The sequence below is a fragment of the Penicillium diatomitis genome, assembly GCF_028827545.1.
Source record: "Penicillium diatomitis strain IBT 30728 chromosome Unknown utg000012l_segment0_segment0, whole genome shotgun sequence".
In the NCBI taxonomy this organism is placed as follows: Eukaryota; Fungi; Ascomycota; class Eurotiomycetes; order Eurotiales; family Aspergillaceae; genus Penicillium; species Penicillium diatomitis.
The window spans coordinates 1,516,486-1,530,917 of record NW_026623184.1 but is presented as its reverse complement, the minus strand read 5'-3'; the positions used below and the strand labels follow the sequence as shown (position 1 = coordinate 1,530,917).

The 14,432-nt window shown below is 53.2% G+C and overlaps 6 protein-coding genes across 6 annotated transcripts; 3 read left to right on the top strand and 3 right to left on the bottom strand.

Moving 5' to 3' along the window:
- Nucleotides 1–122: 122 nt before the first annotated feature.
- N7539_008417 (uncharacterized protein) lies at nucleotides 123–650 on the bottom strand (the record flags this gene model as incomplete). The annotated part of the gene is made up of 1 exon (XM_056938017.1): nucleotides 123–650. One exon carries the CDS (start codon nucleotides 648–650, stop codon nucleotides 123–125), a length of 528 nt encoding a protein of 175 aa, XP_056787109.1.
- Nucleotides 651–747: 97 nt separating this feature from the next.
- Nucleotides 748–1,295, top strand: N7539_008416 (uncharacterized protein; the record flags this gene model as incomplete). The annotated part of the gene is made up of 2 exons (XM_056938016.1): nucleotides 748–955; nucleotides 1,015–1,295. The coding sequence occupies 2 exons, from the start codon at nucleotides 748–750 to the stop codon at nucleotides 1,293–1,295; spliced, it is 489 nt and encodes a 162-aa protein (XP_056787108.1).
- Nucleotides 1,296–1,873: 578 nt separating this feature from the next.
- N7539_008415 (uncharacterized protein) lies at nucleotides 1,874–2,682 on the bottom strand (the record flags this gene model as incomplete). The annotated part of the gene is made up of 3 exons (XM_056938015.1): nucleotides 1,874–2,200; nucleotides 2,329–2,447; nucleotides 2,541–2,682. The coding sequence occupies 3 exons, from the start codon at nucleotides 2,680–2,682 to the stop codon at nucleotides 1,874–1,876; spliced, it is 588 nt and encodes a 195-aa protein (XP_056787107.1).
- Nucleotides 2,683–6,505: 3,823 nt separating this feature from the next.
- N7539_008414 (uncharacterized protein) lies at nucleotides 6,506–6,867 on the top strand (the record flags this gene model as incomplete). The annotated part of the gene is made up of 2 exons (XM_056938014.1): nucleotides 6,506–6,551; nucleotides 6,599–6,867. The coding sequence occupies 2 exons, from the start codon at nucleotides 6,506–6,508 to the stop codon at nucleotides 6,865–6,867; spliced, it is 315 nt and encodes a 104-aa protein (XP_056787106.1).
- Nucleotides 6,868–6,916: 49 nt separating this feature from the next.
- N7539_008413 (uncharacterized protein) lies at nucleotides 6,917–7,554 on the bottom strand (the record flags this gene model as incomplete). The annotated part of the gene is made up of 2 exons (XM_056938013.1): nucleotides 6,917–7,232; nucleotides 7,289–7,554. 2 exons carry the CDS (start codon nucleotides 7,552–7,554, stop codon nucleotides 6,917–6,919), a joined length of 582 nt encoding a protein of 193 aa, XP_056787105.1.
- A 3,515-nt stretch (nucleotides 7,555–11,069) lies between these two features.
- On the top strand, nucleotides 11,070–13,540 carry optB (small oligopeptide transporter, OPT family; the record flags this gene model as incomplete). Its single annotated transcript, XM_056938012.1, has 2 exons — nucleotides 11,070–12,780; nucleotides 12,876–13,540. 2 exons carry the CDS (start codon nucleotides 11,070–11,072, stop codon nucleotides 13,538–13,540), a joined length of 2,376 nt encoding a protein of 791 aa, XP_056787104.1.
- Nucleotides 13,541–14,432: the final 892 nt, after the last annotated feature.

Genomic DNA, 14,432 nt, shown 5'->3' with positions numbered 1-14,432 from the left:
ACAGCAGTCGAGAGTTCAGACGACAACGACGAGATGAAGAACGTGCATGGGCAGGAGTTTGGTGCCACTTGCGGCTTGTCTCCCAAACCAGCTGAAGCTCAATCACAAACGTTCGACGGGACTCACGCCCGACCGACCGACCCAGCCGTACTTAATCGCCTCACCAATTCCCGATGTGCCTGGGAAAGCGTGCGACGGATAAAAGTGGTCATCCCCAGAGGACACGCAAGCTCAATCTCCTCATGCAGAGCCAACTCTCCCGAGTCTCTCGCAGGCCCAGTCTCCTCCCCCTCCTCACTCCCCCTGGCGGCCTGGCGATGGACCGTCCAGAGGTTTCGAATGTGCACCCCCATGGGCGCGTAGATATGTGTCCGCAGCCCCCGTGGGGTATCATGGAAGCAACCCCGATACTTGACCGTTCCGTGTAACAAGCCCCAGGGCAGGTAGGCCACTCGATCCGTCAGCTCGTACCAGATGCCGTGGAGATCTTCGGACGAGGCGTTCGCCGGAGGGTCACATCGTTCGTAGTGAATGACCAGCGGATTCTGCTTGATCATGGCGGCGTGGTCGTGGAGGGTTCGAAGCACCGCATCTTCTGAGATCGAGCTCGGGAGCGGGGTTTGATTGGCGAAGTGGGTGCGAGTCTGCATGGTTGTCTGGAGTCTGGAGTCTGGAGTCTGGAGTCTGGACTGCGAAACAAAATCACCCCCGGTCGTTTGCTGCTCTGTTGGATAAAGTTTAGTTGCAATGCAGCAATGCAGCGAACAGGGCGGATTCGGAATGGATGCGCCGTGTCACCCGTCACCGCTCGCCAGTGAGCACAACAGACGGGACTTGATCCTGGGGCTGGGCGTGGACCGGAGAGACAAGCGACACGAGACTTGGAGAAGTTGCCCGGTAGAAGGCAATACCGAACAGGCGATGGTCGTGAAATGCAACGTGAAGAACAATCGAGGTGTCTGCCTGCTTTGGAGGGGGGGCCCTTCGCAAGCACAGCGCAGCTCAACTTAAAAGATAATCTTGAGAAGAGCCAGCTACTCGTCTTCTGGATCGCCTCACCGCGAAAACGACGAGCTTTCAACGATAAGTGGGCACCACCAGTGGATGAAAAGATTCAAGATTACAATTCCCGGCTGCGTTGGGCGCCCCGAGAGAAGTTCCGCGGTCAAGCCTCCGTGGCGGAGTCATCCTCGTGTGATTGGAACCTTCAAGTCGTGCGCGATCGAACGGCGCCGAGTCCCATTCACGAACCTTACTTCGGTGGCGCGGACGATGCGCCCGCACGGCAGATGTAACTTCTCGCCCAGTCCCACATGAACCTAGATCCAACTGTAGAAGTATATTTTGACTCTCGAGAAGACTAAGGTTGAGGCGTTGACGGTGGATCGCGGGATATAAATAGCCACATGCATTGCTTACCTGCTGTTTCACGTCTAATGCTCAGCCTCGACATTACATCCATTGGAATAATTTGACACAGCCCGTCACGCAGCTTTAAGCCTCACCTTAGAAAGTCCCTCGTAACGGCTGTTAGGCACGCCCCGGCCCATGGTGAATACGCCTGAATTATCCAAATGTCCAGGACAGCAGCTGCAACTTATCTTGATGTATGAAACATTGGAGAACAAAACCTCCCAATTCTGCAGGTAGAACAATCCACTTGACACAGCGTGCTTGTAATGTTGTCTTCCCAAATCCCTTCGACTGGCCACCATTTCTGCTTCCGGAATTGCGTTCAAACGAGAAGCCACAAATGCAGTTTTGACAGTATTGGACATGTATGTGGAATGCGCTTTGCATGAAATGTACGAGTCACTCATCTATACATCCATTCCAAGTGATGGTCTGCAGTTCCAACGCTCCTACGGACTGCCTAGCCACAGATTTCCAAGCTTGTCGGCGGCGCTCTGGAACAGGCCCAATCAGCATGAATCTTTAGGCGTCGTCCAGTCCAGCCCAGAACACGGACTTCATCGTGAGCCACCTGACTCACCTCTGTATTCACTGCCGTGTTGTAGGAAGACACTGGCTCTCCACGGTACACGCTCTCGGTGCGCTGTGTATCACGTGAAAAGTCCCGGTTGATATACATCGGGTCGATGGGCATCACAGGCACGTGGTAGTATTCGTTGCGATTGGCGATGGAGCGAACTTGCGCAGAGATGGAATCACTTCCGGGGGGTCTGTTGAAGGCGCGACCCTATCGAAAGACGGGAGAGATGGACTCGTCAGCGACACCGATCAACACGACACGGAATGTTATCCCGCCGTCCCGCCGTCTCTGGAATTCTCATTGAACTCGAGCAGTTCGATCCAGACTGCACATACCTCCATTGACTGTATTGTTCGGGCATCGTCCTGAGTTATGAGATTCGGTGGCTTGCGAGCAATCTCTTCCACCGTACTGTCGAAGTTCATTTGCTTCATGGCTATACTTTGGGCGGTGGCTGTAGGAAACCATATTACATCAGTATTTGTTTGTCTTCCGCCTCTCCCCGAAATGGCACGGTTGCAGGCGAGATTGCAACAACGACCCGTACCTGCTGGTCCACCGCGGACCGGTCCTCGCCCAGTCAATCGGTTCTCCACTTGAGAGATGGCAGACACATCATCGGACGTGATGCGCTGCCCAGCCTCGGCGGCTTGTTTGAGCTCGGCAACGGAGGGCAGATCCAGATTCATGTCGGGCTGTATGGGGCCAGGTTGAATTGTCGCATCTGTCAATCAGACAGCATTCCACCATCTACAGAAGGAGGGGGTTGACAATCGAGCATGCTCAGTCTCCTGTTATATAGCTGCTTCGTGGGGGCGAGAGTGATGTCACTTTGAAAACATCCATCATGCGTTGATTGTCGCCTTGTGGTGGCGTTGAGAAAAGAACGTAACTGACATGCTCTGGTTGCAAGACCTGAGCGAATGAGCCGTATGAATGTGAGCGAGAAATTCTTGGATACAAGATCCAGCGAAGATTGACCCGGTCATTGGTGCTGGATTGCGATGTTTGAATTGCCGAGTTTATCAGGGGTTGAATGTTGGACACGCGCCACACTGGAGTACAGGTCAAAATGAAACGTGACCGTCTGGTCTATATCGTTTGTCCTACGGTTCCTACCACCGGATAGGTCCAAGAAATACATCCATCCAGCTAATCCAATTGTCGGCCTTCGATACTAACGTTCTCTACCTTGATAGATCTTGAGAGGGAGCGTCCAGCCGGTTTCAGAGTATCCTTTGCCTGTTCGTCAACACATGTGAATATGCTTTTGTGAATGGAACCTTGCGGTCGTCAGCCCTTGGGGCCATGTCCAGAACGACTATTCACCAGGGCCTATATCAGCACCATTGATCCCTCTTCAAGATCATGGATCGTTCATGGCTGCCCTCTGTGAGTATCATTCGCACTCTCATTCGATTGATCCAATGAACAAAGGGAACTGGCTATCACGTGAGACGAACCCTGTCAGGTCAAGTCTTCACGACTACACTCGAGCCTGTGGTGCCAACTGGCTTTACACTCTCAATCAATAACATTCGCAAGAGACGGGTGATATATGACAGTCCGGTCATAGCCGACAGGACATCACAGAAATGGATTCTACTAGCGCCTGATGACAAAAGGCCTCAATATCAACACGATAAGCTCTTGATGTCCACCTGGAGAATGACATACCGAGCAAGGTTCTACGCCGAGTGCGCGGACGAGTCATGGCCTCAAACAATGGTCCATCCTCTCGCCTCGAACTTTCACGATACTGCTCGACATGTCTGGTTTAGTCAGACATCAGAATTCCGAGTCGAAATCCCATGCAAGCTGGGTCTATCCATTCCTTGGGTCAGATGTCTGGATGCCAGGAACAGTTCGGTTTCTTTAGGTTAGTTGCGGATCTTCACGTCTGCGGTAAAGCTCATCTTTCTTCAGCTGAATGAATACTCATTCGAATCTGTTAGATACGCATCACAGAGAGTACAGCCTGGCTATGACGACATTTTCGCTAACATTTTCTTACTTTACATTCAGCGTTTCGATCATGAACGAGCCCTGTCTTGCTTACCAGCCAAGAAATACTTTTAAATGCGTTGATATACATCTTGCTCCTCTTTAGCTGGCAGATTCCATATTAGAATGATTCCATCCGTATAATGACAGTTTGTTCAATTATCACATGAGATTAATGTCAAGGTAACTCCGACCTCCACCTAGGCACCTGCAATGGATCCATCTTTGACCCGATGCATATACCCATACCACCTCCATTAGCAACTGGGGTTGTCCGCGTCCGTCCACGGAACTGCAAACTAGAGAATTGACGGAATCAAAAGACAAGCATGCATATGTCAACTTGAACCCAGCAAAGTGCGCCCTGTAAAGCGTAAACTGCCTGAAATAGCCGCCGTCTATATAGACCTACATGTAGGCTCCTTGGAACTTCCACCTGATTAGTCCATGTCCATGCATGGTCAGCCGTAACTTTCAATTGTACCAGGGCGATATCCCTGCACCTGTAGTATCACTACTTACCTAAGTACTTAGTACTTAACTACAGTACTAGTACGTAGTAAGGCACTTGGTCCAACCGCGTCCTAGGATGGAGGATCTGCGTCAAAGTGTCAGCGAGGGTACCGCTGTACCTAGAGCCTTCCAAGGTTACCCAATAGTCAAGCCGGGGGTATCTCGAACATGGAGACGGCGATATCCCCGGAAATGCTTAGCTGCGGGTGGGTCTCGGGCGGTTCCAAGGAGCCCCAGGGAGGGGCGGCAGCCCACCTGAGAAAACAGGCCAGACATGGCAATTGAGAAGTACAAAGCGATAAGATGTCGTGGGGGCGGCGAAATGGCGGGTGGAACCCTTTTCTGTGTCATTTCCTTGACAAGATCTAATAGGCCAAGGTCTCATGGGGAGTAGCATCATGCTAATGGACATTACTGTAGAGCCTGGGGGCTATTGTTCTTGGCCGAAGCATGGCTGGTTTTTTTTGTTGCAGCTGTTGATCACGCTGCGGACAAGACTGGGAATACCCATGGCCATGATCTCATCGTCAGTGGACCACGAACCTCTCTCAATCCCGGCTACGACTTGCCTCTTTAGTGGCCTTGAGAATCCGCAAAGTCGGACTCTGAGCCATTTGCTTAACAGTGAAACAGGACGGGAGTGGTACCTGTGATTTTCCCGTATCAGCTAACCCATGTTACTCCCTTCCAGCCCGGTAGATCGACGCTGTTTCGCAGAACAATTTGCGCAGTTGCAAGAAGGGCACCACGGATGAATTTGTATTCGGCGAGAAAAACCTCCGCCAATGGCGTTAGGTGCGCGTGGTAGATCTCAAGAATATCAATCCACAAGGAGTGAGTTCATAGAGGGATTGCAAAAATTCTTAAGAGGCATGGAAAGCTCCCAAGTAGTGGCAGGTTGTTTTCTGGGTGTCTTCCAATCGACAGGTCACGGGATCTTCAACATCCGTTGACTCTTGACAGTCTCAGGCTCTCAGCTGCAGTACCGTGAGAGGCCCTTCGGACTATCAACTCGGTATATCTCGCTCAGTCTTTTTCTGGCAAGAGAAGAGACTCCAAAACGAAAACCAAAGCCACGATATGGCTTTTCTTTTCACGCCCCGCCCATGATGACTTTTTGCAACTTGCCGGGTCCTCGAGCTCTCCGCCACATCGACTGTCGAGCACCGTATCCCGACCGCCGCAGCATTTGACTTTGTGTCCAAGGATCGATCTCATAGACTCTCAAAGCAGCCCATGACTAAGTCAATCCAATCGATGGTACTCAACTTCACCGTTGATACGTTACCCCCAAGAGATGAATTCTCTTGGCATCCGCTAAGCATCATGTGCCAACTGAACCTTCGGACGTCCGAGTGCAAAGCTTTGAAAGAAGGCACAACCGTCATCCAAACAATGCAAACGCCGGCGCCAGCCGCTGGAGGTCATAGTGCACGCCACTAGTTTCACGCCCGCATCGAGACAGGCAACAGGTACAGGACCTGCCAAAGTATCGCCTTTGCATGACTTGGGCCGCCTCCCTTTCCCCCGCATTTCGCGGTGGCGGGTCGATTCAAGGTTGCATCCGACCCCGGGACATCCGACCCCGGGAAATCATCGCACGCTCATAGGCCACTCAAGCAGGGATCAATTCTTACTCCGTTGGCAAGACGGTGTTGCGCTGAGCACAACCCTGCACGACTCCGTGCGGGCTCTCCACAACGGAGTGACCCTACCCCCAACCCCAGAGTCAATCCAGCTACTAAGTTTGGAAGTACCCTCGGGCCAGGGTTCCTGAGTGTATGCAAAGAAGCAGGCAACTGATGAAAGAGGAATTGACGTGCGCTATGGAAACGACCCGAATTGGGAAGTTCCCCAGAATTTTGCACGCCGAGTTGGAGTTCTCGACTTGTTTACTGGCAAAACGCTGGGGTAATCAGGGTCTCCAGGGGGTCTTTTGGTCTTGCTAAGAGTAGTAAGTCGCAAATTGCATGCACGTTGCACCGTGCACTGTGCATGGCCTCCACTTTGGACGTCCGATTCCTTGCCCATCTTGCACTTGGTGCGACGATAGAGCTCCAAGCATGGTTATTGACTAATGCCCATTAGCAACTTTCACGTGGTTCACCAGCCTAGACTCCTGGGACCTAGGTTCCCGGAGGAACCCTCCCTCGACCGACAAAGCCACAGAGTCCGTCCTCTGTACTCTACCAGCGAAGGGAAGGAACCTCTCGTCTCTTTGCCTGGGGTGGACGGGAAAAGCCAAGAACACGGGGGAGGCTTATCTGGAGGATGAGGGACCCTTCCTCGCAAACGATATACCGACCACTGGGGTTGTTGATTCGGGACCGGCGCAGTCAGCGGAGTTCACCGCGTGATTCTGCGTGTCTTGCTCTCTTTTCTTCTCGATCGTGGTATCCGTCCTGCTCAGGTGGACTCTCTTCTGGTCTCCACGTCCCAGCGAGTCCGTCTTCCCCAGACGCGGACAGGTGTTGGGCACGTTTGCACAGTCCCCCCGTTGCGGCTGTGACCCGACTCTGGACTTCCAAATGACTCTCTTTTGTCTCTCAGCTCCGGATCGTCCGTCGGAGATGCGACCTGCCAAGGAAACGTGGCACACACACCAAGTCCCTCGCGCCTCGAATGATGGCCCAGGAAGGAATGCCGGCCGACCGGTGGCGTTGAGACCAATTCCGCTTCTGCACTGACTCCCAGTTCGGCATCTCCTGGCAGCTTATCAGCACTGCCAAGATGATAAGACGCTGGGAGAGGGGCCGCTCGACGAGTGACGGTGCTCACCGCTGGGCCAACTGTTCCGACGCGCCGTCTGAGTGGATCACCCTCTCTGATTTGAGTACCACCGCACCTCTCCTTGCCCCACTTCTCCACAGCGCAAATCCATCCCACCTTCCAGAGAACCGGAGCCAGAATCCAGAGCGATGCAAGTAATCTTGGTCGACCGAGGTCCAAGACTCCCGTTTCACGTCGTCTCCGTGAGTCAAGAGTTCGCCTAGCTTGGGCCACATCGGCTTAACGTCAACAAGCTCGTCAGTCGAGCGGGTCATCCGGAGATTGGCGAAGGGGGGGGGGGACCCTTCGGAGTTCGGACTGCACCACCTGACTCCCCGGAGAACGGAGGAGGATGGAGTTGAGTCAGGTCGTTTGGAGGACGAGATGGGAGTCCTCTGTGATGGAAATTGACAATTGAGACACATCACCCCGTCTGATAGTCCGCCGGTGGAAAGATCCGCACGATGGCCTCGTTGGGTAAGGCACCTTGTGAAATGACCAGGGGGGCAACGCTACGCCACTCCTATCTCTTTCCTGGGAGAGGGTTTTGGCTTTTCCCTGTTCACGAATCCGAATCAGCCGACTCCGGCTGCGCAAGAGTTGGCGATTGCCTATAGGCTTGGATAAGAAACAAAGCCACTAGTAAGCGACCGGGTGTCGGACTCGCCTTCAGGGTGAGGCACGGACGTACGCCCAATGTCCGTCCGTCCCTGCAGCTCCAAACTCAGAACGCTGGACGGTCAATCTCAAGGTCTTAGCATCACCTGTTTCCACCATACAGAGAGGCTCTGCCCTCCCCCCGGCTGGTGGACCCTCGGATGCTCCGCTGATTCACTGTCATGTCTCTGGCCTCGTGCCCTTGTCCGATCTCATCGTGGATAACGACGGGAATACTATCATTGCATGTGGGTGAGATCATGATCATGACCATGACTACAGTCAAGAGCCCTGGACGATAACTCATAGGGCATTGTATTCCGTCAGAAGAGCAATGCGTATAGAGGGCTACGGCGAGACTTGCGCTGTCGGTACTTGGCAAGAACGGACATACTACTACTATACCTTACTTTGGCCACAACAAGCAATGTTACCAAGCAAATCAAGACGCGGGATGGAAAAGTGTATCTTGAGCAGGGCCCGGCGGTGCCTCCCAGGGTCCTACCCGGGGGTACCGCTACCGGGTGTCCTTTGCCACGAACGCCGCTATCTGCGCTCTGAGCATATTGCCCGTGTCGGGCAATTATATCAAGGAGGCGAGATGGACGTTCATCTCGCCTTCGGGGATGATAGGGGTGCTTCGCATGATTCGTGTCTGAGCATCGGGTCCGGTCGGTCTTCTCTTGCCATGACATGATCGTGATGAGGAGGGAGGCCGTGTTCTCTCCGAACGGAGGTGGTGAGAGGAGAGCGATATGGCATGCCGTCGCTTCACACCAGATTTGGCCCGTGATAAGGCATCAGGCACCTTCCTAATTCTTCTTGATCTTGGCATGCTGGCGCGTTGGTTCGGATGGCGACCTGTCAGGCGGAAATTGGATCGATTGGCTGTCCTGCGTACTGCGCGATGATGATCATGCGCTTGGTTGGACACAGTCTTGATCTGGAGCCTTTACTAGCACGATCTACAATGGTTGTAGTGTGTGCAGTGTGTGTAGTGTGTACTTGTCGTGTGTACTTGTCGTGTGTACTTGTCGTGTGTGCTTGTCGTGTGTACTTGTAGTGTGTACTGTACTTGTAGTGCTGTACTTGTAGTGCTGTACGATGACATGCGCTCTGCGGGCTGGTCCTTCGATCCTCCTTATTCAGGGAAAGCAGCGCCCGCGCCGCCCATGATCAGATGACTTGTCTATGCCCCCTTCTCACCCTTGATTCCATTTTGAGTTGGTGGGAATGCGGACCAGCGCCACAGGGTTTCGAACGGTCGAGGCTGTCAAGCTTCGCGCTGGAAGGTTCGTGGAAGCGCCACACGCCGTGCATCGTGCAGAAGCATGCCCGTCTGTAGTTTCGCAACTCAAGTCTTGCTAGGACTGGACAAGTGTACATAGTACATCCTACATAATCCATAAGTGATGACTCCGGTACTGAACGTAGGTAGTTGCTGCATGTCACATCACGAACCGTCCGGGGGCAACTTGGAGCTGCTCGGGACGTGAAGTTGCCTCTATCATACCGCTCCGACTGGTGAATCTGGATGGGGCCAGTGCCTCAGGCTTCGGATGTAGCCGACATGGAGACACTTCGACACATGGTGATGGCACCACCTGAATTCAGCGGTTCCTCGCGGGCTCTCGGATGTTCGCACACGTCGCTCTGGCCGCTCGTGACAACTACCTTTCTCTCCACTCATATTGGCGGGCGGATCCCCCGAGAATGTGACACCGCCGTCCAGCGCTTTTTCTCGATCATGTACTCGGTAGGACTAATGGAATATGATAGTCGAGGTAGTAGTCTAGGACCATCATTCGACAATTGTCGCTTTTCCGTGCCGCTTCCACTATTTACCTCCAACTCGGTGCCTGAGATCGACTGGGATATTCCGGGAATACAGTCAATGATAAGTCAGGTACGCTCCTGGCTCCGGTTCGTACCATGGACTCGATTTCCATTGCCCGTTTCCTCTTCGTGTGTTCTTTGTCACCTCGACTCTTGTGCTCTGATGATTGCCTTTTATCTCCCCGATTTAGTGTTGCTATCCGTGCGCCCACTTGCCCGAATCTCGTGGTCCCCACCCGCACCTTCTCCACTTTTCTTTTCATTGCTGCTTGGATTGCTTTCTTTTCTTTGCACCTTTTTACCATTTTTTAGCTTTTTATCTGGTGAGTGTTTCTTTTGGCTGTTGTTTTGTTTTTCCGGTTTTCAGCATTTTCTCGCTTTTCGAATTCCCGTCCCCTTCGGGCCAGCTATTCTTGCGTGTATACTATAGATTGTTTCCCTCGCCAATCATACCATCACACTCGATACTTCCCCATATCCGTCCATGCGCTGGATTCTCACGCGGAGTGCCCGCATGGTCGTCTTCAGCGTTACATTGCCAGCGATATCTCCGCTCCCGTCGTGATTCAACCGTGGACGACTCGTCGGGAGCTGTGGTCGATGCAACTGAGTGCAACCCCCACTCCGCTCTGGCTGTCCAGTCTGGTCTCCGAGATGCCAATCGTCCCCTTTTGGGAAGACGCCAAGGCCCGATAAGGCGGAGGACCGTCGGCACGCGCAGGGACGTTCAAGCGCACTCGGGACGCCAAAGTACACCCTCCAATGAAGTGGAGGATCTGGACAAGATGAGGACCCAGTGCCAGGCCGGATCCTCCACACTCACTTACAGATGATGATAGTGCGATAACCTAATGCATCGAGTCCAAAAAAAAAAAGAACATGATACGAAAAAACTACCGGTATCCACCCATGTACATAGCAAGGCGTGTACACACCACACACTACACTAGTACACACAGGGCTGGTGGACTCTGCAGCGGCAAAGGTGACTCAAGTGAGTGAAAGCCGACGAAGAGAGAGAGAGAGAGAGACAGAGAGAGAGAGAGAGAGAAGAGTAGTTGACTAGACGAAGGTACTACACTAAACCTCTCACACTGACACAAGAGGTCAAGTGCACTCACGAGATTGCCCTTCAACCCCCCCCCCCAGATCTGATACTACATAAAGACCCCTCGACAGCCCACCCCCTCACTTCTCCTTCTCTCTTTTTCTTCCTGACTTGCATCCACTCCACCTCCTCTCCAATTTTCATTCTGGCCTGGCTCATAGATCTGAACGATCTGTCCCACCTAGGCCTATGATGGAGAAGAACGATCCCGCCATTGGCGTCACCTCGGGTGCCGAGGTCGATGAGAATGCACCGACTGAGACCATTACCAAGTTGCAGCATCTCAAGGAACATCACCATTGGGATCCCAACTTGCCTCGCGATGTCGAAGAAGAGCTAGACCAGGCCCTGCATACCGATAGCAAGGGCGCCCAGATCGAGATCGCCCACGAGCTGCTGGACAACTCCATCTACCCCGAGGTCCGCGCCGCCGTCTCCAATGTCGATGAGGGTGGTCACTCCAATACCATCCGCGCCTGGGTGATCGGTCTGCTCTTCGCCACTATCGGTTCCGCCTTGAACATGCTGTTCTCCATGCGTCAGCCCTACATTGTCATTCCTTCCTACATCGCCCAGGTCGTCGCCTACCCAGTCGGTAAGGCCTGGGAGTTCTGGATGCCCAACCTGAAGTTCAAGTTCTTCGGCATTCCCTGCCAGCTCAACCCCGGTCGCTTCAGCAAGAAGGAGCATGCTCTGGTGGTCATCATGGCCAATGCCACCTTCGGTGGTGGTGCCGCCTACGCCACCGATGTCCTGCTGGCCCAGCGCGCCTTCTACAAGCAGAACTTTGGCTGGGCCTTTGAGATCTTCATGTGTATCTCGACGCAGATGCTGGGTTTCGGTTTGGCTGGCTTCTTCACCAAATACCTGGTCCAGCCCGCAGCCATGATCTGGCCCTCCACCTTGATCAACACAGCGCTCTTCTCCGCGCTGCACGATTCGACCCTTCCGGACCCCAGCAAGGTCAACGGTTGGAAGCTTGGGCGTTACCGTCTGTTCCTGTACGCCATGATCGGCTCCTTCTGTTGGTACTGGTTCCCCGGCTACATTGCCCCCTTCCTGAGTGTGTTTGCCTGGGTCACCTGGATCAAGCCTCAGAACGCCGTCGTCAACCAGCTCTTTGGCGGCTGGACTGGCTTGTCCATGATCCCCCTCACCTTTGATTGGACGCAAATTTCCGGCTTCAACTTCAGTCCCTTGATTGCCCCCTGGTATGCCATGGCCAACACCCTGATCGGCATGGTTCTTTGGTTCTGGATCGTCACCCCGGCGCTGCACTACTCGGGGCTCTACTACTTCAAGTATCTGCCCATCAGTGACTCGCAGAGTTATGACAACACCGCAAGCCTGTACAATGTCTCCCGGATCTTAACCCCCCAGTTCACTTTTGATCTGGCTCAATACAAGAAGTACTCTCCTCTCTTCTTGTCCACCACCTTCACCATCAACTACGGTCTGTCCTTCGCTGGTATTGTCGCGGTCATCCTGCACACCATTCTCTTCCACGGATCCGATATCTGGGCTCGCTTCCGCGCGGTGAATGCGGTCGAGGATGAAGACGTGCACAGCCGCCTCATGTCTCGCTTCAAGCCCGTCCCCCTGTGGTGGTATGCCGCCATTACCCTGGTCATGATCGGCATGGCCCTAGGCGTGGTGTTGGGTTATGAGACGCACATGACCTGGTGGGCGTTCTTCATCTCCTTGATCATTGCTGCGCTTTGGTTTGTCCCCCTCGGGATCGTCAAGGCTTCGACCAACATCGACATTGGACTCAACGTGTTGACCGAGTTCATCATTGGTTACATGCAACCCGGTAAACCCATGTCGATGATGTTGTTCAAGACCTACGGATACATGAGCATGTACCAGGGCATGTACTTTTCCCAGGATCTCAAGCTCGGTACGTTCCTCTCCCATCTTTCTTCTTGAGTCATCTAAGAATCTCGAATTCGATGTTGAAACACTTTTCTAACCCACCGCGCTCTTGTTGTTTAGGTCACTACATGAAGATCCCTCCTCGCGTGACCTTTGCCGCGCAGATGGTTGCCGGCCTGTGGTCCTCGGTGGTCCAAATCGGCGTGATGAACTGGGCTCTGGGTGCCATCAAGGGGGTTTGCCAGGCTCACCAGCCGAACCACTTCACCTGCCCCAACGGCCGTGTCTTCTTCAACGCCTCGGTCATTTGGGGTGTCATTGGTCCGTCTCGCATGTTCTCCAGTGGCGAACTGTACAACGGCATGATGTTCTTCTGGATTGCCGGTGCCATTCTCCCCGTGCTCATCTACCTGGGTGCGCGCTTCTTCCCCCGTTCCGGTATTCGTTACCTCTCGGCTCCCATCATCTTCAGCGGAGCAGGTCTCATTCCTCCCGCTACTCCCCTGAACTATCTCGCCTGGGGTATCGTTGGATTCATCTTCAACAAGTGGATTCGGGACCGTTATCGCGGGTGGTGGATGCAGTACAACTACGTTCTCTCCGCCGGATTGGACGTTGGTCTGGCTCTGTGCACCATCCTTATCTTCCTTGCCCTCACCTTGACCAGCACCAATTTCCCTTCCTGGTGGGGCACCGACATTGCGGTCAACACCATGGATGCCTCCGGTACGGCCATTCAAATCCCCCTTGCCGACGGCGAGAAGTTTGGACCGAGTTCGTGGTAATTTGATGCCCCAAAAATTGTATTGGTTTTTTTTTGGTTCTTATCGACAATTTGGCGGATCATGCGCATCTCATCTCGTTCTACCCCAGAGGCCGTCTATCCTCCGTGATGCATGTTTCAGGATGAAGCCCTCATGGGCATACCTCCATTGGCCGGGGGGCCCCTACAAAAACAGCCCTCGTGCCTCGATTTTCAATCCGATGTGATTCTCGTTACATGCCTTGATTCTCCATGCGTATCACCGCAACGAGATTTAACGATTCTATGAAAGTATTTTTTTTTGGTTGCTGCTACCAACACGGATCGAGCTTTAGTTGATTCCATATCTTAATAACATACCCCATTACTGCGTGCCAATCATTCCCTCCGTCTCTTTCTTTCTGATTCTCATACTCATTGTAGTTGAATCAAGCTCGGTAGTAGAAATACAGCACCGTCAAAACAAGTGTGGTATGGACCACGTATCAAGCACTACGTAATACGTCTCTCGTGCAAGCGTGGACAATACCTAGGAACCTACTACTTTAGTACTTATAGTCTCTTGACTACCTACCCTACCTCTCGAGTCACGTGCCCCAAGCCAGCACGATAAACACAACCGCCCGAGTCTCGCCCCGTCGAAGCACCAATTCCCGGCTGGATCTACCTTACCCAACCTTAGATAGAAGTACCCGCCTTGATCTCATCTCATGTGCTGTATGTATCTCGCATGGCACGTGTCATGCGGGGAGTAGGGGGAAAGAGAGAACAAGACAGAGAGGAATCGTCTACGAAGCCACGAGCACACTTCACCCCGGCCGGACATTTTGAAACCCCCCATCTCATGACTACGTACACCGGACTCCGTACGCTTTCGCCCCGTTAATCACGAAAGTGGATCAGCTACAGGCCAG